We start from the raw sequence: 21,946 nt of genomic DNA on the forward strand, positions 1-21,946 counted from the left end.
GATGCAGAACTTCTGCATCCCGCCTCCCAGCTTCAGGACCCGGGTCAGAGGAGAGCGTAAATTTGACCGGCGTCTGTTACAGCCAATCAGCTGCATGACGGAGAGCCTGTAGGCCAATAGTGAAGCAGCATCCGGGTGCGGAGAGCCTGACGTCTGAGAGCTAGGCCTGGAAGGAAGCGGAGAACCGGGCGTCGCGAGTGGCGGGCGCGTTGACCAATGGGCGGTGGGTTCTTTCTCCCAGGGCCGAACACTGGCGGACGCGGTGACGTAGGTACAGGTCAGCGCTTTGCGGCGACCAGCGCGGCGGAAGGAGTGGCTGGGCTCGGAGCTCTGGACGGTGAAGAGCGGATTCTATTCGAGGTCGGTGGGTGTGAGGGGCACTTGTGGGGCTGTGGGTGGGGCGTTTGGAGACCCTTGGGATGACCGAGCCGGGGAAAGGTCTGGGCCCGGGGCTGCGAGGGGTGTGGCGACCTCGGGGATGAGTGAACAGGGACATTCGGTTTGGTACCCTTGGAGGTTGTGCGAAGGTTGGGGGAAAAGGTCAATGGAGAAGACAGATTGGCCCTTTGCGGGTTCCGTTTGGAGTGAGGGAGACGGAGGTGGGGGCCTTTAATACCTGGAGGGGTGCTTTTGAGGAGAGGGAAGGGGTTAGTCTTGACGGTGAAAATCTGGGGTAGGAAAGAATGGGTAGGAAGAGCTTGGAAGCCATTGTCCAGTTCCTGGGGAATTCAAGATTAGGGGGAGCAAACCACTGAGGAGGGCCTTAAGAGACTAGCTGAGGTGTGGAAGGAATGGGTAAGGAGGAAGAGGGGTTGAGGTTGCCGATGGGCAGGGGAGATGGGAGTGTGTTGAGGCTAGAACTAAGAAGTTGGGCAAGGGGTGAGGGAGTTTAGGGGTTTGGGGCTGCGAAATATGTGGGCGAACTTTCAGGAATTTGTGGGAGTCCTAGGAGAAGCCTAGGAAGGAGAGGCAGAGAAAGGCTAGGGCAGTGTGTGAGGACACGGAGGTGTGGCTGGTGGGAATTATGGGGGCAAAGTGGCATAGTGGGGCTAACTCTGACCTTTTTGAGATGACACATGACATTACTCAGCCTGCCAAATGCAAATGCCCTTCCCAGAAACCATGGAACTTAAGCTTGGAGTGATGTGAAAACTATTTTTGGTGAGTAGGTTGCTTTGTTTGCTAGGAATTCGCATGTCACTCTTTCTTCCTTATTACCTGTCTCTTCTAGGGTCACTGGTAGGAGACTTCCTGAGGTCCTGTTCCCAGGCTGCAGTAGTGACTGGACTTTCACTGGGGTGGAAGGTGCTGGAAGGCAGACTGGCTACCATGTCCACATTCAGGCAGGAAGATGTGGAAGACCATTATGAGATGGGGGAGGAGCTGGGCAGGTAAGCAGGCCTTCTGACAAGGCTCCAGGGTGGGAGAAAGGTGGTTGGGGGTTTTCTGGACAGTATCTGCCCTCATGTCTTTTATCCTATTCTCCAAGAAAGAGTGAGTCAGGGTCATATGCTGGTGGAATAAGTTTGGGCTTTGGAATCAGACATACTGGCTGAGAGTTCTTGCTCTGACATCCTTTGTGCATTTCCTTTGGGAAGAAATGTAGTTGAGCACATAGACACCTACCACTGTGCCTGGGATATGTAGGTGTTAGCAGCTTTTGTTGGTAAAGGTCTGTCCCTTTCCTTAATTCTCTCTTATGGGAGGCACTTGAGCCTCCTTAGCTCTTGACATTTTTGGGGAAGGTCTCTTGCCTGGGCCCACACTCCGGCCAATTGTATAGCATTCTTTTTTTTTTTTTTTTCTTTAACTGACTTTTAGAGAGAGGAAAGAGAGAGAGAGAGAGAGAGAAACACTGATGACAGAGAACATTGATTGGCCATCTCCTGTATGTCCCCAACTGGAGACCAGGCCCATAACCTGAGCATGTGCCCTGACCAGGAATTGAACTGGTGACCTCTTAGTGCATGGGTTGACGCTCAGCCACTGAGCTACACCGGCTGGGGTAGAATTCTTTTTTTTTTTAAATCCTTACCCGAGAGTGTTTTTCCATTGATTCCCAGACAGAGTGGGAGGATGGGAGAGAGAAACATTGATGTGAGAGAGACACACCGATTGGCTGCCTCCCACATGACCCTGACCAGGCCAGGGATCAAACCCACAACTGAGGCATGTGCCCCTGACTGAGAATTGAACCCACAGTTCTTCGGTCCCAAGGGCTGATGCTCTAACCACTCAAAAAACCGACCAGGGTTCTGTGGCATTCTTATGGGAGAGAGGGGAGGTTTCCTTTGCCAGCTAGACAGCTGATTTCCTGCCTGGCTGGGCCATGGAGCTTCCCTTGGGAGCTTGCTCCCCCACCAGCCCCAGACCAGCCACGCACCATCCTTTTTTTTTTTTTTGAGCCTGAAACCTTATTTGGTGAGTTTGCTGCTGACCGGGCCCCATGATGTCACCAGAAGGGAATGTAAATAACTGAACCCTGCATCAGGCCTTTGCTGAGAGAGTGTTTCAGTCTCCTTTGGGATTCTGGTCTCTTCTGTAGGAATTTTCTCTTTTGATTTGTAGCGAATGCAGCCCCTCTGCCTCCCCCACCCAAACTCCTAATCTCAAAACTTTATTGTTGAAAATGTGTAAGGATCTTCTGCTGAGGGTAGTTTAGCAAAAATCAGCAAAGTGTTATATGTATATTCCTTTTAACTCACTGATTATTCCACTGCTAGGAATTACTTCACTGGGAATATGAACATACATAGACCCAATGATCTAGGAATAAGGATAGTTGTTCTAAAGATTTTATATGAGCAGAAAATGGGAAGCCTCTTCAGTGGCCATCACAGCACATTGCATCCGAAGGTGGAATATTATGCAGCCATTAAAAGAGCCAAGCAGCCCTGGTTGTTGTGGCTCAGTTGGAGTGTCGTCCCATACGTCAAAAGGTCATGGGTTCAGTTCCTAGTCAGGGTACATACCTAGGTTGCAGGTTCATTCTCTGGCCCTGGTTGGGGTGTGTGCAGGGAGCAACTGATTGATGTTTCTCTCTCACATTGATGTTTCTCTTTCTCTCTCTCCCTCTTTCCCTCTCTACTTCCCTCCTTTCTCTTCTGTCTAAAAGTCAGTGAACATGTCCTCAGGTGAGGATTAAAACAAACAAACAGAAAGAGCCAGACAACTTGTATAATGTGAGCCACATAGGGTACTTATTGAAATTTAGTTGAAAGCTATGTCAATTTTAATAATTTTAATGATAGGCCCTGGCTGGTTTGGCTCAGCGGTTGGAGCATTGGCCTGCGCACTGGAGAGTCCTGGGTTTAGTTCCTGCTAGGGGCACATACCAAAAAAAAACAAAACCTCAAATAATTTTAATGATAATTTTATTTAACCTGGTAGATCAAACTGTTATCACTTTGCTTGTAATCGCTATAAAATCATTAGTGAAATATTATATCACTTTTTTTATTTAAAGCCTTTGAAATCTGGTGTGTATTGTATGCCACAGCCCATCTCAATTTGGATAATACTGACAGCTGTGGTGTGGCCAGTGGCTGTTACCCTAGACAGCACTGCTCTATGTAATTGTCCAGAACATTCTCAGAGATACATGAAGTGAAGGATTAATAGCACAGAACACTGAGCATACTATGTTGCAATTTGTATAAATTGTAGATGTCCTTTGGACATCTGAGTTCTGTCTTTATGTTATTTCCATTCATCTACTAAAGGACCTACAAGTCAGGTGCCATTGTTATCCTCATTTTAGATAAACTGAGTCTGAGAGAAGAGAAGCATCTTGCCCAAGGCCACACAGACTGTAAATAGCCAAACAGGATTCAGATCTTGAGACCAAACCATGCTAGTTCCAAAGCCCCCAGGTGTGCTTGAACCAGAAGTGGGCATCTGGCTTCCATCTACCCAGTAGCCAGGTGTGGGGTAGGAGCATAGGTACCCAGGGGACTGTTGTGGTGGATTCAGGGGGTCGAGACCTAATCAGGGACACTTTATCTGTCTCCTCTAACCTGTACCCTTGACTTTTAGATGAGTGTTTGAATTTCCTATTGCTGCTGTAACAAATCATAACTTAGTGGCTTAGAAGAACATGTGTTAATTATCTTAAAGGTCTGGGAATCAGGAGTCGAAATGGATTTGCAGGGTTGGTTCCTCTGGAGGCTCCAGGGAGATTGTTTCCAGCTTTTACCAGCTTCTAGAGGCATCAAATCCTGAGCTCAAGGCTCCTCTTCATTGCCACAGCCAGCATTGTGGCTTCTTCCATCCCTCTGGCCCTGATCCTCTTGCCTCCCTCTTATGTGGACCCTGTGATGACCCTGGGCCCCCCTGATAATCCAGGATCACCCCATCTCAGGAACCTCAATTGTACCCTCAAAGTTCCTTTTGCCATATGAGGACACATTCACAGGTTCCTTGGATTCAGACATAGACAACTTTGGAGGGGTCGTTATTTAGCTTACCATGACTGGTAATAATTTTGCCTGCCTTAAACTTCACACACCTTTGTTTTTTTAACTTTTAGAAAAATATGTTTTTACTGCTTTTAGAGAGAGAGCAAGGGAGAAGGAGAGAGAAACATCACTATGAGAGAGAAACATCGATTGGCTGCCTCCTTCATGCCCCCAACTGGAGATTGAGCCCAAAACCTTGGCACCTGCCCCGATTAGAAATTGAACCAGAGACCTCTTGGTGCATGGGACAACACTCAACCATCTGAGCCAAACCGGCCAGGGCCCTTTTTTAATTCTCACCAAAGAATATCTTGATTTTAGAGAGAGAGGAAGGGGAGACAGAGAGAAACATTGATGTGAGAGAAAAACATTGGTTGCTTCCCAAATACACCCCAACCTGGGATTGCACCTGCAACCTAGATATGTGCCCTGACCAGTAATCGAACCCACAACCTTTTGGTGTACAAGATGACGCTCCAACCAACTTAGCCACCTAGCCAGGGCTCACCCACCTTTTGACCACCTGAATGTGTTCAGAGCATGTCTGTAATGGCCTGCTGTGGGCACTTTTGTTCCCTGATGGTGATGAGGGCAGGGGCTTAGGTGCTTGCCAGCTGAAGGTGGCTCTGGACAATAAAGGTAAGTCTGCCTACTTGGAAACCCAGTCTGCCCCCCCCCCCCCCGAGCTTTTTTGAAAGCCCCACTGGATTGGCAGAGATGCCCTTCAGTCATCTGTTTGTCACTTGTTCTGCCTGGCCTGTCCTCTCACTGCCACCACCAGCTTCAGAGATCTCTCCTGTCACCAAGACCTGTCTTCATTTATGTGCTCTTCCTGCATTTCCCTGAGATGTCTGTTTTTCCTTGATCCCTGTGGGGCCTTGTTGAAGTTTCCTGTCTGGAATGTGTGCTTTCTGTCTTGGACTTGGGAGAGGGAGAGAGAGAAACATTGACATGAGAGGGAAACATTAATTGGTTGCCTCCTGTGTACCCCCTCCTTGGGATCGAGCCCACAACCTGGGCATGTGCCCTTACTGGGAATTGAACCGGCACCCTCTCAGTGTATGGGACGACACCCAAACCAATGAGCCACAATGGCCAGGGCTGCTTTTCTGCCATTTTACTTTTTGAAAGGGTTGTAAGAACACACAAGGATTATGAGAGACCATGTGGCTCGTATAATTTAAAATATTTACTGTCTAGCTTTTTTTTTTTTATCCTCACCTGAGGACATTTTTTTGTATTTATCTTCAGATAGAATGGGAGAGAGGGAGGAAGAGAGAGAGAAACATCGACGTGAGAGAGACACATTGAGTGGTTGCCACCCTCATGACCCCAACAAGGGCCAGGGACAAACTGAGGTTCATGCTTAGTGGGGACTGAATCCGGGACTCTCTGGTCCGCAGGCTGATGCTCTAACTGCTGAGCCAAAGTGGCCAGGGCTATATATATGTTTATTTTTTATTTTTTTATTTTTTTGTCTTTATTGATTTTTAGAGAGAGAAGAAGGGAGAAGGAGAGAGAGATAGAAACATTGATGAGAGAGAACATCGATGGGCCGTCTTCTGCATGCCCCCCACTGGGGATTGGGCCCACAACCTGGGCATGTGCCCTGACTGGGAATCGAACCGGCGACCTCTTGGTGCATGGGTCAATGCTCAACCACTGAGCCACACCAGCCAGGCTCCATATATATGTTTTTTAATCCTCACCTGAGGATATTTTTCCATTGATTTTTAGAGAGAGTAGAAAGGAGGAAGGGGGAGAGAGAAAGAAACATTGATGGGAGAGAGACATCAATGGTTGCCTTCCACATGCACTCTGACTAGGATCAGGGATTGAACCTGCAACCCAGGTATGTGCCTTTAACCAGGATTTGAACCAGCAACCCTTCAGTGCTTGGGCCGATGCTCTAACCACGGAACCATACCAGCCAGGGCAAATTTCTCTCTTTTTAAAATAATAACTATCTTGAGATATAATTCATATAGCGTATAGTTTACTCATTTCAAGTGTACAATGTCTTGATTTTCATGGTCACATAATGTTCTCCTATATGGATAGACCACATTCGTTTATGTATTGATGGACAGACACTTGTGTTGTTTCCACCTTTTGCCTGTAGGGGAATCACATTGCTATGAACGTTTGTGTACAGGTTTCTGTGTGGACATGTGCTTTTATTTCTCTTAGATACATATCTAGGAGTGGAATTGCTAGGTCAGATGGTAATTCTATGTTAACCATGTGAGGAACTGCCAGACTTTTACATAGCAGCTGCCGCATTTTGCATTCTCACCAGCCAGGTGTGAATGTTCTAATTTCTCCACATCCTCACTCTTCTCTTGTTTTGGACATGTGCACATTTCTGGCCCTGGCCTGGTAGCCTAGTTTATTAGAGTGTTGTCCCCATATGCCAAGGTTGCAGGTTTGATCTCCAGTCAGGGCACATACAAGAATCAACCAGTGAATGCATAAATAAGTGGAACAACAATTGATGTTTTTTTCTTCCCCTTTCTCTTTCTAAAATCAATAAATAAAAATTAAGCCCGGCCTGTGTGGCTCAGTGGATTGAGCGTCATCCCATGGACTGAGAGGTCCTGGTTCAATTTCTGGTCAGGGCACATGCCTGGGTTGTGGGCTCGATCCTCAGTAGGGGGCATGCAGGAGGCAGCAAATCAATGTTTCTCTCTCTCATTGATGATTCTGTCTCTCCCTTCTCTCTCTAAAAAAAAAATCAATAAAAAATATATTAAAAATAATAATAAATTATTGTGCATTTCTTTCACTCTGCCCATTGAATAAGAAGTTCTTTTGAAATCAAGGGCTTTCTTTTTTCTTAGATTTTTCAAAATGATGAAATATACTGAAAAAGTTGAATTAATATAGAATTGTATCAAATAAATAAGAACCCCTTTTTGCTGTCCTCATTTCCTTAATCACAGTCCTCAGCAATGGCTGTTGTTAACAATTTGACATGGGTCTTTCAGATCTTTATTTTCTACATATATGTACATAAATATATCTGTATACATGGATACAATATATACTTTTTTTGAATGAAAAGATCTTATTCTGTGTGTCATTTTGCATTTTGCTTTTTTCAGTGAGCTTAGTTGTCTTTATTTTTTTCCATGATGTTGTACAGTTCCGCTGGACTTATTTCCACGATGGATTTCAGTTCCCTCCTCTTGGTAAACATTGAGCTGTTTTTGTTTTTTCACTGTTGCCAAACTGCCAGGCAGCCATTGTGTGACGCATGCTTTGTACTCACATAGCAGCCTATCCACTGGGTACCCCTTGGAGGCAGTGGGATCATGCATCTGCATGGTGCCCGGAGCTGGGAGAGCACTGCCCTAGGAGATGGTGGAGGGTATAGGTCACTTTTGGTGCTCTGATCACCTCCATTCACCTCCCCTCCCCTCTGTCCCTGCAGCGGCCAGTTTGCGATTGTGCGAAAATGCCGGCAGAAGGGCACTGGGAAGGAGTACGCAGCCAAGTTCATCAAGAAGCGCCGTCTGTCATCCAGCCGGAGGGGGGTCAGCCGGGAGGAGATTGAGCGGGAGGTGAACATCTTGCGGGAGATCCGACACCCCAACATCATCACGCTACATGACATCTTTGAGAACAAGACCGACGTGGTGCTTATCCTGGAGCTGGTCTCCGGTGGGGAGCTCTTTGATTTCCTGGCTGAGAAGGAGTCACTGACGGAGGATGAGGCCACTCAGTTCCTTAAGCAGATCCTGGATGGTGTCCACTACCTACACTCTAAGCGCATCGCCCACTTTGACCTCAAGGTAAGCCTCTGGGAACCTCTGCTGGTGCAGGTGAGGATGGGGGTCCAAGAAGGTTCTACTTTCATGGGTACAGAATGCACATCCCCTGGACCCGTTGATGCTCTGGGTGTTAAGGAGATAGATCTCCTCAGGCCTGGACCCTCAGGGTGGCATCAGCCTGCCCACACCCTGTGGGTTGGGAGTAGGAGTGTTGCCGAGGGAAATTCCAGGTGCTGGTCCCAGAGATGCCAGGCCAGCAGAAGTAGCAGATCCTCCTCTCTCTGCCCTCCTCTCCTTCCCCTGCTCCAGCCAGAAAACATCATGCTCCTGGACAAGAATGTGCCCAATCCCCGGATCAAGCTCATTGACTTTGGCATCGCTCACAAGATTGAAGCTGGGAACGAGTTCAAGAACATCTTTGGCACTCCAGAGTTTGTGGGTAAGGCCCTGCCTAGTATGTTGGGGGTTGGGCTTGGGTAGCAGCATTCAAGGATTTCTAGCAGTGTAGGGTAGGTCAAGCTTGGCCCTGGATGCCTGATGCATGCCCTGCCCTCAGGTGCCCTGGCATCAGGCAAGGGGAAGCTCAAGACCTCGGGTTGGTGCTAATCACTGTCCCTTCCTTCCTGTCCCAGAGCTGGCCTTGCCTGTGTGTTTGTGCGTGTTCCCTCTGAGTGACCACACTGGCTAAGTGCCTAGAGTGGCTTTAGATGCAACCAGCTCCTGACCTTCCACCTTATGTCTCCCTGTCCCTGCAGCTCCTGAGATTGTCAACTATGAACCCCTGGGTCTGGAAGCAGACATGTGGTGAGTTGGGTAGCTTTGGGAACCCAGGGCTGCCCAGGGCTGCCCAGTGCTGAGTGCAGCATGCAAGCCTAGGACTGCTTCTCGTGGAATCTCCCTGGCTCATCCCCAGTTGCTGCAAGCTGGGGCATAGTCCATCCCATGGTGCTATGGCGCAAGGGCAGGATGGAGCGTTGCCTTAGAATAGGGGTCAGCAAACTGCAGCGCACCAGCCAGAGCAGGCCTAGGAGCTGGGAGTGGTGGTCTTGTTTTTTTAAAGGGGTGTAAAAAACAAAGCAGACAAATACATAACAGAACATTAGTGGCCCATGAAGCCTGAAATGTTTACTGTCTGACCCTCTATAAATAAACAGTTTGCTAGCCCTGCTGGCCCTATAGTGGTTCCCAGATCTGTAGGGTCTGTGGGGCCATAGTGCTGTTTGCTTCACTTCCACTCTGGCCCCTTTGAGCCTTGACAGGAGGTGTGGTCAGAGGTGTTTAAATATCCAATCTTGAGACCCCAGGGCAGTAGAAAGGGAGCAGGGCTGACAGACCTCATGCCCACCTAGCCCAATAGCCTTAGGCTTATAGCTTCCTCATGTGAGCTCTGGGCCCCTGCCCTATAGAAACTCTGGGAGTCAGGGAGCTGCACCCCACAGCTGAGCTGATCTTCCTCTTCTCATGTGTTATCTTCCAGGAGCATTGGTGTCATTACCTACATCCTGTGAGTATCCGGTTGGTGCTTCCAGCTGCTTCTCCCAGGGCCCTGCCTGTTCTGGAAAAGGGTTGGGGAGGCTTTTGGACAGGGACAGTGACTGAGAGCATGGGACCCCCAGAACTCTGACCTGTCAAGGTGCTCAGTGAATTCTGGGTAGATGGATGAATGAATGAGTGAATGACTGTGCAGGAGAGAAGGTGTGGTTTCTGTCTTGGGCTTCTGAAGTGTTCGGAAGGCACAACACCCTCCTTGGAGGTAACATGGAGGACCCTGTGCCAGGACAGCATGTGTACCCCCTTAGTCTGCTAGCCTGCAGCTGGACCCCTTTCTCTGAGCAAAAAGGGGATTTGATTTTGAGATCATTTTCTTGGATGCCACGTTTGGGCTGTTTCTCGTCTGTGCCTGTGTCAGATGTGTGCTCTCCTTTCTTTAGTTCTTTGCTTATTGAATGGGTGTAGTGATCAGAAAAGGTTTGGCAAGGTGGGTTTTTAAAAAATTTTGAAATAAATTTAGACTCTCTGAAGAGTGGCAAAAACAGAACAGAGCTCTACCCCTCTGAATGTCTTGTACAAACAGCATTTGTCAACACCAAGAAATTAACTTGGTACAGCATTAGCAAGCAGAGTGAGTACCCAAGTTATTCATGTCACCAGTTTTTCCACTGTGTCCTCTTTCTGGACCATGACCCCAGCCAGGTCACTCATTGCATGACCCTGGGATGGTTCCTCTGTGTTTCCTTGTCTGTCACAACCTGGATGTTTTTTTTTTTTGTTTTTTTTTGATATTTTGTTCAGATAGAGTGGGAGGGAGAGAGAGAGTGTAACATCGAGTGGTTGCTACCCACACAACCCAACCAGGGCCGGGGACAAACTGCAACCGAAGTACGTGCCCTTAGCGGGAACCGAACCTGGGTCTCTCCAGACCACAGGCCAATGTTCTAACCCCTGAGTCAAACCAACCAGGGCTGGATGCTTTTTTTAATTAAAAAAATTATATATATATGTTTTAATTCTCACCCGAGGATATTTTTCCATTGAATTTTAGATAGAGTGGGAAGAAGGAAGGGAGAGAGAGAAAGAAACATTGATGTGAGAGAGACATATCAATTGATTGCCTCCCATATGACCCCAACTGGGGCCAGGGATCCAACTTGCAACCCAAGTACATGCCCTTGACCAGGAATCAAACATGTGACTCTTTGGTCCAAAGGCTGACACACTTTAACTGCTGAGGTGAACCGGCCAGGGCAATATGTTTTTCTTTTTTTTATCCTCACCTGAGGACATTTTTGCATTTATCTTCAGGTAGAGCAGGAGGGAGAGAGGGGGGAAGAGAGAGAGAAACATCGACGTGAGAGAGACACGACTGGCTGCCACCCACACCACTTCAACTGGGGCCAGGGAGAAACCGCAACCGAGGTATGTGTCCTTAGTGGGAACCGAACCCAGGTCTCTGGTCTGTGGGCCGACGCTCTAACCGCTAAGCCAAACTGGCCCGGGCAGATTTTTTTAAAAATTACAGTTGATGTACAATCTTATATTAGTTTTAGGTATACAACCCTGTGATTAGACATTTATATAATTTATGAAGTGATCATCCTGATAAACCTAATACCCATCTGACACTGTGCATAGTTATTACAGTATTATCGACTATTTTCCCTTTGCTGTACTTTATAGCAAAGTAAATTTCCATGACTATTCTGTAACTACCAATTTATATTTTTAAATCCCTTCACCTTTTTCACCCATCCTCCCATCTGGATACTGTCAAAATGTTCTCTGTACCTATGAGTCTGTTTCTGTTCTGCTTGCTTGTTTATTTTGTTTTTTAGATTCCACATATAAGTGAAATCATCTGGCATTTGTCTTTCTCTGACTGATTTCACTCAGCACAGTGCTCTTTAGGTTTCTCCATGTTGCACATGCAAGACTTCATTCTTTTTTATGGTTGAATCATATCCCACTGTGGGTGTGTGTGTGTGTATGTGTATGTATGTGTATACATATACATACTTTATTTTTTTTTAATGAGTTTTTATTTATTTCATAGAGGAAGGGAGAGGGAGAGAGAGAGAGAAACATCTTGATGAGAGACAAACATTGATTGGCTGCATCCCTCACACCCCCCCACTGGGGATCGAGCCTGCAACCCGGGCATGTGCCCTGACCTCTCGGTGCATGGGACAGTGCTCGACCAATTGTACCACACCAGCTGGGTATTCACCACTTCTTTATCTATTTATCTGTTGATGGACTCTTAGATTGCTTCCATATTTTGGCTTCTGTAAATAATACTGCAGTAGCCCTGGCCGGTTTGGCTAGTGGTTAGAGCATCGGCCCACAGCTGAGAGTTCCAGGTTCGGTTCCCGCTAAGGGCACGTACCTAGGTTGTAGTTTGTCCCTGGCCCTGGTTGGGGTCATGTGGGTGGCAACTAGTTGATGTGTCTCACATTGATGTTTCTCCCCCCCCCTGCTCTCTCAGAAGATAAATGCAAAAATAATAATAATAGCCCTGGCCGGTTTGGCTCAGCGGTTAGAGCGTCCGCCTGCGGTCCCGAGAGACCCGGGTTCGGTACCCGCTAAGGTCACATACCTCGGTTGCAGTTTGTCCCCGGCCCTGGTTGGTCGTGCGGGTGGCAGCCACTCGATGTGTCCCTTTCACATCGATGTTTCCCTCTCTCTCTCTCTCTTCCTCCCACTCTGTCTGTACAAAAAATGGAAAAATGTCCTCGAATGAGGATAAATAATAATAATAATAATACTGCAATACACATATGAATATATATGTCTTTCAATTTGATGTTATTGGTTTCTTTGTAAAAATATCCAGAAGTGGAATTGCTGGGTCCTTCTTTGTCTCTCATTATAACCTTAGTTTTTTTGTTTGTTTTTAATTTTTTTTCTTTCATTGATTTTAGAGAGAGAGGAATGAGAGGGAGAGAGAGATAGAAATATCGATGAGAGAGAACATGGACTGGCTGCTTCCTGCATGTCCCCCACTGGGGAATCAGGCCCACAACCTGGGCATATGTCCTGACCGGGAATCGAACTGGTGACCTCCTGGTGCCTGGGTTGATGCTTAACCACTGAGCCACACCGGCCGGACTGTTTGTTTGTTTTTTAAATCCTTACCTGAGGATACTTCTTTCCCATTTATCTTCAGATAGGGTGGGAGAGAGGGGAACATCGATGTGAGAGAGATACATTGATTGGTTGCCTCCTGCATGTCTCCTGACCAGAAGAGGTACGTGTGCCCTTAACTGGAATCAAACCCACAACTCTTTGGTCTGCAGGTGGACGTTCCAACTGCTGAGCCAAACCGGCCAGGGCTAGCCTTAGTTTTTGTTTTTAATATGTTTTTATTGATTAGAGAGAGAGAGAGAAAGGGAGAGAGAGAAACATCAATTTGTTCTAATTATTTATGCATTCATTGGTTGATTCTTGTATGTGCCCTGACTGGGGATCGAACCTACATTGGTGTATTGGGACGATGCTTTAACTAACTGAGCTACCCGGCCAGGGCCTTATAGCTGTAGTTTTAAAGTCTGTTTTGTCTGGTACAAGTATTGCTACCCCAGCTTTTCTTGTTTGTTTGTTTTCATTTTTATGTAATATCTTTTTTCCTTTCCGTCTGTGTGTTTTTCAATCTGAAGTGAGTCTGTTGTAGACAGCATATATAAGGGTCATCCACCATATATCTTTTGATTGGAGCATTTAATCTATTATCATTTGAAGTAATTTTGATAGATATATACTTATTGCCATTTTATTATTCATATTTTTTACCTCTCTTCTTGAAGAAGACCCTTTAACATTTCTTGTAATACTGATTTGGTGATGATGAACTCCCTTAGCTTTTTCTTGTCTGGGAAGCCCTTCATCTGTCCTTTGATTCTAAATGATAGCAATGCTGGATAGAGTAATCTTGATTGTAGGTCCTATTCTTTTCTTTTTTAATCCTCACCCGAGGATATTTTTACATTTATCTTCAGACAGAGTGGGAGGGGGGGAGAGACAGACGGACAGACAGGCAGACATTGATATGAGAGAGACACATTGATTGGTTGCCACCTGCACAACCCCACCTGGGGCCGGGGACTAACCGCAACTGAGGTACATGCCCTTGGCCAGAATCGAACCTGGGACTCTCTGGTTCGCAGGCCAAGGCTCCAACTGTTTAGCCAAACCAGCCAGTGCTAGGGCCTTGCTTTTGATCAATTTGAATATTTTGTGCCAATCTCTTCAAAGTTTCTGTTGAGAAATCAGCTTGAAGTCTTATGGGAGCTCCCTTGCAAGTAACTAACTGCTTTTCTCTTGCTGCTTTTAAAATTCTCTGTCTTTAACCTTTTGCATTAAAATTTTTTTTTTCCTTTATTGATATTTTAGAGAGAGAGGAAGTGAGAGGGAGAAAGAGACAGAAACATCGATGAGAGAGAACATCGACTGGCCTCCTCCTGCATGTCCCGTACTGGGGATTGGGCCCACAACTTGGGCATTTGTCCTGATCAGGAATTGAACTGGCGACCTCTTGGTGCATGGGTCGATGCTCAGCCACTGAGCCACACTGGCCGGACAACCTTTTGCATTTTAATTATGTGTCTTGGTGTGGCCTTTTCGAGTTCATCTTGTTTGGGACTCTGCACTTCCTGGACTTGTATGTCTAATTTCTTTACCAGGTTAGGGAAGTTTTCTATTTGTTTTTGTTAATCCTCACCTGAAGATATTTTCCCATTGATTTTTAGATAGAGTGGGAGGGGTAGGAGAGAGAGAGAAACATCAGTGTGAGAGAGACACATTGATTGGTTGCCTCCCGCATGACCCTGACCAGGGCCAGGGATTGAACCTGCGACCCTTCGATCTGAGGGCCAGTGATTTCTAACTGCTTAGCGAAACTGGCTAGGGAAGGGGAGTTTTCTATCATTATTTTTTCAAATAGGGTTTGAATTTCTTGCTCTGTCTCTTCTCCTAATGACACCCCATGATACGAATGTTGGTACACTTGAGGTTGAATGTAGATGCTGTTGAAGAGCACTGGTCAGGGATATTTTAGAATGTCTCTCAGTATGGGTCTGAGCTGTGCCTTTCTGCCTGGGAAAGAAACAGTTTCTCTGCTACTCTCCTTTCAATGCTTCTGATACTGCTGGTCACCAGTGTTTGCAGGTTTCTCCCCACACCAAGCCATTGTCTGTGACACCAACTGGGTGTCCTACATTGGAGATATCATCAGAACCCACAGGTTAAGGGCTCAGACCCACAAGACTGTCCTGTGTTCAGATGCCAATTACAAGTCCAGGTTGTCACCTGTACTTCTGGCCCACCGACTGTAAATCTGAGGTTTCCTACAACCTCTACCTCAGGTTTGATCATATGCTAGAGCGGCTCACAGAACTCGGATACACTTACTTATGTTTACCAGTTTATCACAAAGGAGATGATAAAAGATACAGATGAACGGCAGATGCAGGATCTCGGGGGAAAGGGCCAGGAAGGGCCTGAGTGCAGGAACTTTTGTCCCTGTGAAGTTTGGGGTGCATCTTCCTCCTGGACATGGACACGCTCACCCACCCAGAAGCTCTCCCAATCTCCTACTTTAGAGATTTTTATGGATGTTCCATCACGTAGGCATGATTGATTAAATCTTCGATCATCAGTGATAACTCAACCTCTAGCCCTTCTCTCTTCCCTGGAGATCAGGGGTGAGGGTGAAGGTTCCAACTCTCCAGTCCCACTGCTGGGTCCCTAGGCCACCAGCCCTCTCTCTTCAGGTGCTCTCCTAAAGTCACCTCATTAGCATAAACTCTGAGGTTGGAAGGGGCTTGTTACAAATAATAAATGATGATGCTTTTATCTTTATTCTCTGGAGCCATTTCAAGAACCAAGAACAAGAATATTACCAAGGACAAGAATATTATAACAAAAGATGCTCCTACTGTTTTATCTCTTACATTTTAGGAAATTCCAAGCGTTTTGGGAACCATGTACCCAAGGACCAGGTTGAAGACCAAATATGTTTTATACTATAAGTCACAGTGTCAAGTGCCCAGAGCCCCACAGGGGTGGTAGTATGGCCCACTCAGTGCAGAGTATCAGGAAGGCAGGTGACACCTGTGTCATCACCAGTGATGCACACCTTGCCCACGTGCTAGGTGTAATCAGCCAGGATTTCCCTGGAAAATGACAGGTTTTCCCTCTGGAATCATTAAACATCCTGAAGCAAATGCTTTGAGACTGTGCATCTACATAGGTACTTTGAGCTCCCACAGGGATTTTCACCCACTGGTTTTAGCACCTATCTGGTTGGCAGCCAGGGGGTGGATGGTTGGAGGTTCCGGGAAATGTGTGCATGGGCCTAGCGTCTGTCTTCCTCTGCGTCTGGCCCCTTTTTGGGCACTGCAGATTTTGGTGGTAGCCCCGGCAGCAGCTTGGTGATGGAGTGCGTGCAGGGGACACAACCCCATGTTTGTCTTCCAGTTTGAGTGGTGCATCCCCCTTCCTGGGTGAAACCAAGCAGGAGACCCTGACCAACATCTCGGCTGTAAACTATGACTTCGACGAGGAGTACTTTAGCAATACCAGCGAGCTGGCCAAGGACTTCATCCGCCGGCTGCTTGTCAAGGACCCCAAGTAAGCACAGGTTGGGCAGAGGGATCAGGGAGCGGCCCCATAGGGAAGGCCGAAGGAGTCTCCCTAGAATGGGTAGTGTGGCTAAGAAGACATCTCTCTCAAGTCACCACATCTCCGTTTTGGGCTTCCGCTTTGGGCCAGAGGTAGCAATGGACAGCTTAGGTTGGCCCACAGTATGTCTTTTTTTTTTTTTTTTTTTGAGTTTTAGAGAGAGATAGAAACATCGATGAGAGAGAATATCTACTGGCTGCCTCCTGCATGCACTCAACTGGTGATTAGGCCCACAACCTGGGCATGTGCCCTGACCGGGAATCGAACCAGCAAACTCTTGTTGCATGGGTCGACACTCAACCACTGAGCCACACCAGCTGGGCAGTATGTCTTACGAAGTGTTTAGCCCTGGCCGGTTTGGCTTAGTGGTTAGAACATCGGCCCGCAGACCCATGAGTTGCGGGTTCGATTCTGGTCAAGGACACATACTTCGGTTTTGGTTTGTCCCCGGGTCTGGTGGGGGTTGTGTGAGAAGCAACCAGTCAATGTGTCCCTTTCACATCGATGTTTCTTTCTCTGTGCCTCTCTCTCACTCCCCCCCCTTCCTCGCTATATGAAGATAAATGGAAAAATATCCTTGGATGAGAATTTGAAAAAAAGAAACTTTTCATTCATTGGTAACTTTTAAAATTGGGGTTTCACATTAAATTTCAGATTGCTACTGTTTTTTTAGGAAAAAAATTTAAAAATCCTGGCAGCAGAGGGCCTCCATTCACAGGGAGGTGCTCTCCTTGGCTGTAGCTCCACCCTAGTGTGTGCTGCCCATTTGTGTTGCCTGCCCAGCCCCTCCTGTGGGTGGGTGCCTGAGTTGTTTGATCTCAGCATTAGGTCTTGACCCTATTAACAAAACCCCTCGGGGAGCACGGAGACCTCAGCCTGTGCCCCTAAAGGTGCCTTGACACACTCCTTGTGTTTGACTTAGCAGAATGGATGCCCTGGATTATGTGTGTAATTTCAAGATTATTTCAGAAACTTGCTGCCAGGCTGAAGGGTGAATTTAGGGGTTAGAGGTCCTCAGAGGCAGGTGTCTGAGTCAGGCCTGGCTGGGTGCTGAGAGCAGAACTGTGGCAGGAAGAGCCTGGAAAACCCCTTCCCTGCTCTCTGCTTCTTGCGGGCGGGGGGGGGGGGGGCGGTGTAGATGGCACATGTATGACTAACCAGGGCTGGTGTGGGGTGTTCTTCCAGGAGGAGAATGACTATCTCCCAGAGCCTGGAGCATTCCTGGATCAAGGTGAGGCTGGGGGTGGGGGCTGCTCCCACTGAGGGATGGTAGGTGTGACAAGCCTTCAGAATCCAGGGAGGGTCCCCAGAATGGTGGGCCTGGGCAGTGGAGGATGGGATGCTCCCTAAGATGGTGTCGGAGCCATCTCACTGAGGTACCCACTGGCATCCTTAGTCCTTCTGTACACGCAGCAGGGCTCTCTTCCACAGAAGCTTTCCAATAGGGGCCACCTCTAGGTCACAGTTGGTAGCCTTCTGTAAAGGGCCAAACAGTCAATATTTTCAGCCCTGTGGTCTCTGGCATTAATACTCAGCTCTGCCTTTGACCATACATATGCAAATAGGCATGTCTGTGTGCCAATAAAACTTTATTTACAAAGGCAAGCAGTGTGGGTGTGGGGAGGTGGGGAGGGGGCGGGAAAGGGCTGGATATGGCCTTCAGTGGTCCACCACCTGCCCCCCATTGCAAGCTGTGTTCTCTCTCTCACTGCAGGCAATCCGGCGGCGGAATGTGCGGCGGGAGGACAGTGGCCGGAAACCAGAGCGGCGACGCCTGAAGACAGCCCGCCTCAAGGAGTACACCATCAAATCACACTCGAGTATGCCCCCCAACAATACCTACATCAACTTTGAGCGCTTCTCCAAGGTGCTGGAGGAGGTGGCAGCAGCCGAGGAGGGCCTGCGTGGGCTCGAACACAGCCGGCGGCTCTTCCATGAGGACATTGAGGCGCTGACAGCCATCTATGAAGAAAAGGAGGCCTGGTATAGGGAGGAGAACGAGAGCATTGGCCAGGACCTGCGGCGGCTGCGGCAGGAGCTACACAAGACCGAGGCGCTCCAACGGCAGGCCCAGGAGGAGGCCAAGGGCGCCCTGCTAGGGGCCAGTGGGCTCAAGCGCCGCTTTAGCCGCCTGGAGAACCGATACGAAGCCTTGGCCAAGCAGGTGGCCTCTGAGATGCGGTTCGTGCAGGATCTGGTGCGCGCCATGGAACAGGAGAAGCTGCAGGGGGTGGAGTGTGGCCTCCGCTAGGGCCGCATGTGGTGGTTGGGCCCAAAAGGTTGTGGTAGTGGGTGTCCCCTTGACAGCCCTGGAGCCAGGTCCCTCTGTCACCCTTATCTAGCCCTAGAGAGTTCCGGGGCTGGGGCTGAGGTGGGAAGAGGCTGGACTGGGATGTGCTTCCTGGGGCCCAGGGTTCACTGCTGAGGGGAGGGGCTTGGCTGGCTCTGCTCCAGGAAGACTGTGCTGATCTGGGCCTCTGCACAGCTTGTCTTCCCTGCTGGCTTAGCATCTCTACCCCTCTCTCTCATTCTTGAAACTGTGGTGACTGGGGCCGGTGAGGGGCTTTCAGGGTAGTGTCATTTCTGGAGCTCTGTAAGAGGTTGGTATCTCCAAGGTGGAACTGGCCACAGTGGACACACATGGCTTCACACCTGGCCCAGTGGCAGGGTGGCGACCTTCATGTCCCAGGTCAGAGGGTTGAGGGCAGTCAGAGTACATGGAGCAGGGCCTGGTCAGCACCTTCAGACCCTCCCCACCTACCCAAGCACACAGCCTTGGGGAGGTTTTCTGAAGGCCCTTACATGCCCCAGGGCTTGGAATTAGAGGGGCCTCTGCTGGATACCCTAGCCCCTCCTCTTCTAGAGATGGTAGGTGGCTCCTCCAGGGTCAGTGGGGAGGGGGCCTCAGCCCTGCTTTCTCTAGTCCCTTGCTGGGGCACCCTAGGCCCTGACCTGGGCACCATGGCCATAGCTGAGAGGATGACCCATCCCTCAAGGAGGTGTCAGTCTGAAAGTAGTATGGGGGTAGGGGGCATGTGGCTAAGCACTTTGCCTGGATGCAGTAAAGGAAACACTTGCAAAAGCTGTCTCTGTTTCTTCCCTGAGGCTCAGGAAGTCCCTGGGCACTGGGTGATGCAAGTCTGTGGGTGTCAGGGGGCTGGGGACAGAAGTAAAGGGCTATCATCCATCCAGCAGCCCACCACAATGCAGCAGGCTGCGGAGCCAACCCCTCTCTCCACTCCCTCATGACACATCGCCCCTAAAGTGCCAAGGCCACCAGTGGGGTCCCTCCCCTGGCCCTCTCCCTTCTTCAGTGCTACCTTTTGAACTGTTAGGAATCCAGACCAGCATCCCTTGGTGGGGACCACATGGAGTAGTCACAAAAGGCTTATGGGCCCTGGCCAGTTGGGCTCAGTGGTAAGAGTGTCGGCCCTCAGACCAAAGGGTTGCAGGTTCGATTTCTGGTCAAGGGCATGTACAGGTTGCAGGTTTGATCCCTGGCCCTGGTTGGGGTTGTTCAGGAGGCAACCAATCAGTGTTTCTCTCACATCGATGTTTCTCTCCCTCCCTCCCTTCCACTCTATCTAAAAATTAATGGAAAAATATCCTCAGGTGAGGATTAACAAACAAAAAAAGCTCATGGGCTCAGCATTTCCCTCCCCAGAGAGCCCCAACACTCCTTAGCCTCCCCCCCCCCCCCAGGCTTTGTGCTGGGGAGAAGCCCATTTGACTGATTGCCTCAGCTGGTTCCCACTGCATTTGGCTAGGAACCCTCAGGGGCACTGCCCTGGACCAGTGGGGTTGAGAAGGGGGTTGCAGGGGGCAGTGCTGTCATGTGCCACTAGGTGCTGCCCTAGAGCAGGATCTTGTGTCCCCTAAGAAAGTTCCCTAAGGTCCAGGCTTCAATGAAACGGGTCCCTAGCTGGTGGCCACCCTGAGCCCAAGATCTCTGCTGCAGGTTGGGTTAAGTGAGGGACACCTGTGTAGACCCATCACCCCCAACCCCAGCCAAGTGCAGAGAGGAACCAGGCAGGTGGGACTTGTGTTTCTGCTGAGGTTGCTAGCCAGGGCTTCTACTACCAGGACGCTGCCAGGGCTGAGGCAGGGCCTTCGGGTCTGGTGGAGGGGGTGGGACCCCCTGTACCTTCTCCATGAGCTCTGTTGCATATGTCACCTCTGCAAGCATGTGCCTGCTGCAAGCCGAAAGGAAATAAAGCCCCAATTCCAACAGTCAGTTGTCTGTGTTTGGGCCAGGTGGGGTAGCCAGCCTTGGGTCACCTGGTGCTGTGGCCTGTCCAGGCTCTGTGTCTCTCCATCTACTGACTGTCCCTGTGTTCTTTGCAATGAGATGGAAGTAGGTGAAGTGGGGTCAGGTGTTCCTGTCCTTTACATCTCCTGAGATGGTGCGCGGTGAGGTCATGTGGGCTTCCCTGCTGTGCTCTGGGCCCCAGTGCATGGGCTGTAGCTCAGAGGCTGCCCCTGCTCAGAAGGGATGCAGGTGGGCCTTGCTGCTCCTGCTCTCCACAGCCTCTGGGTCTGGTATGTGGCTTGAAGGAGGGATCTTCTTTCCCTTAAATCCTTCCCAGGAGCTGAAGTTCTGAGCTTTTGGGAGCCCTCGGTCATCCTTCTATTGACTTGTTCAGTGCATTAAGGGGCATGTTTCTCCTTGTTTTTGTTTTAATTTTTAAAAAGTTGAAGTTACTATGAAGTTTATCCTTTTTATTTTTTTAAAAAAGCCTCACCTGAGAATATGTTCCTATTGATTTTATTTTATTTATTTTTTATCCTCACTCGAGGACATTTTTCGATATTTTGTTCAGATAGAGTGGGAGAGAGAGAGAGAGAGAAACATCGACGTGAAAGCGACACATCGAGTGGTTGCCACCCACACGACCCAACCAGGGCCGGGGACAAACTGCAACCAAGGTACGTGCCCTTAGCGGGAACCGAACCCGGGTCTCTCCGGACCGCAGGCCGACGCTCTAACCGCTGAGCCAAACCGGCCAGGGCTGTTCCTATTGATTTTAGAGAGAGGAAGGGAGGGACAGAGGAAGGAACATTGCTGTGAGAGAGAACCCGATTAGTTGTCCCCCGTACACTCCCCGACTGGGGATTGAATCCAAAACCTAGGCATGTGCCCTGACCAGGAATTGAACCTGCAACCTTTTGGTGTGTGGGGCAATGCTCCAACCAACTGAGCCACCTGGTCAGGGCAAAATTCACCCTATTTTATCTCTTATTTTTTGTTCAACAACTTCCACTTTTGAAATTCCAGTATATTTCGGATCATCAAATGAGCAGACATACTCAGGTTTTTCCAGTTGGTCCATGCCTGTCTTGTACAGCTGGCTTGTCCAGGCCAGGACCCAGTCTGGCCTGCATGTGGTGGGAAAGGGGCAACCGACTGTGTAATTTGTATAAGATCAGTAGGCTATAGTCTGTGTCTGCTGGTGCCACCTGCCTCCATGGTAAAGGAGAATCTGTGTAGTGCCAGAGGGTCTCCAGACCCTAAAGGGGTAGTGGTGGTAATTACCCAGAGTC

At 48.8% G+C, this 21,946-nt stretch overlaps 1 protein-coding gene across 1 annotated transcript; it reads left to right on the forward strand.

The window, feature by feature from the left end:
• Positions 1–244: 244 nt before the first annotated feature.
• Positions 245–19,869, forward strand: DAPK3 (death associated protein kinase 3). The gene is made up of 9 exons (XM_036241278.1): positions 245–360; positions 1,232–1,391; positions 7,891–8,251; positions 8,540–8,669; positions 8,986–9,034; positions 9,708–9,734; positions 16,202–16,354; positions 17,591–17,636; positions 18,120–19,869. The coding sequence occupies exons 2-9, from the start codon at positions 1,330–1,332 to the stop codon at positions 18,654–18,656; spliced, it is 1,365 nt and encodes a 454-aa protein (XP_036097171.1). The 5' UTR covers positions 245–360; positions 1,232–1,329; the 3' UTR covers positions 18,657–19,869.
• Positions 19,870–21,946: the final 2,077 nt, after the last annotated feature.

The sequence above is a fragment of the Molossus molossus genome, unplaced genomic scaffold (genome assembly GCF_014108415.1).
Source record: "Molossus molossus isolate mMolMol1 unplaced genomic scaffold, mMolMol1.p scaffold_m16_p_4, whole genome shotgun sequence".
In the NCBI taxonomy this organism is placed as follows: domain Eukaryota; kingdom Metazoa; phylum Chordata; class Mammalia; order Chiroptera; family Molossidae; genus Molossus; species Molossus molossus.

Bases quoted from the DNA above. Each gene is read 5' to 3' on its own strand.
- DAPK3 (XM_036241278.1), top strand. From the start codon at position 1,330: ATGTCCACATTCAGGCAGGAAGATGTGGAAGACCATTATGAGATGGGG. The intron at 1,392-7,890 runs GTAAGCAGGCCT...CTGTCCCTGCAG, and splicing joins ATGGGGGAGGAGCTGGGCAG to CGGCCAGTTTGCGATTGTGC. The intron at 9,035-9,707 runs GTGAGTTGGGTA...GTTATCTTCCAG, and splicing joins GGTCTGGAAGCAGACATGTG to GAGCATTGGTGTCATTACCT.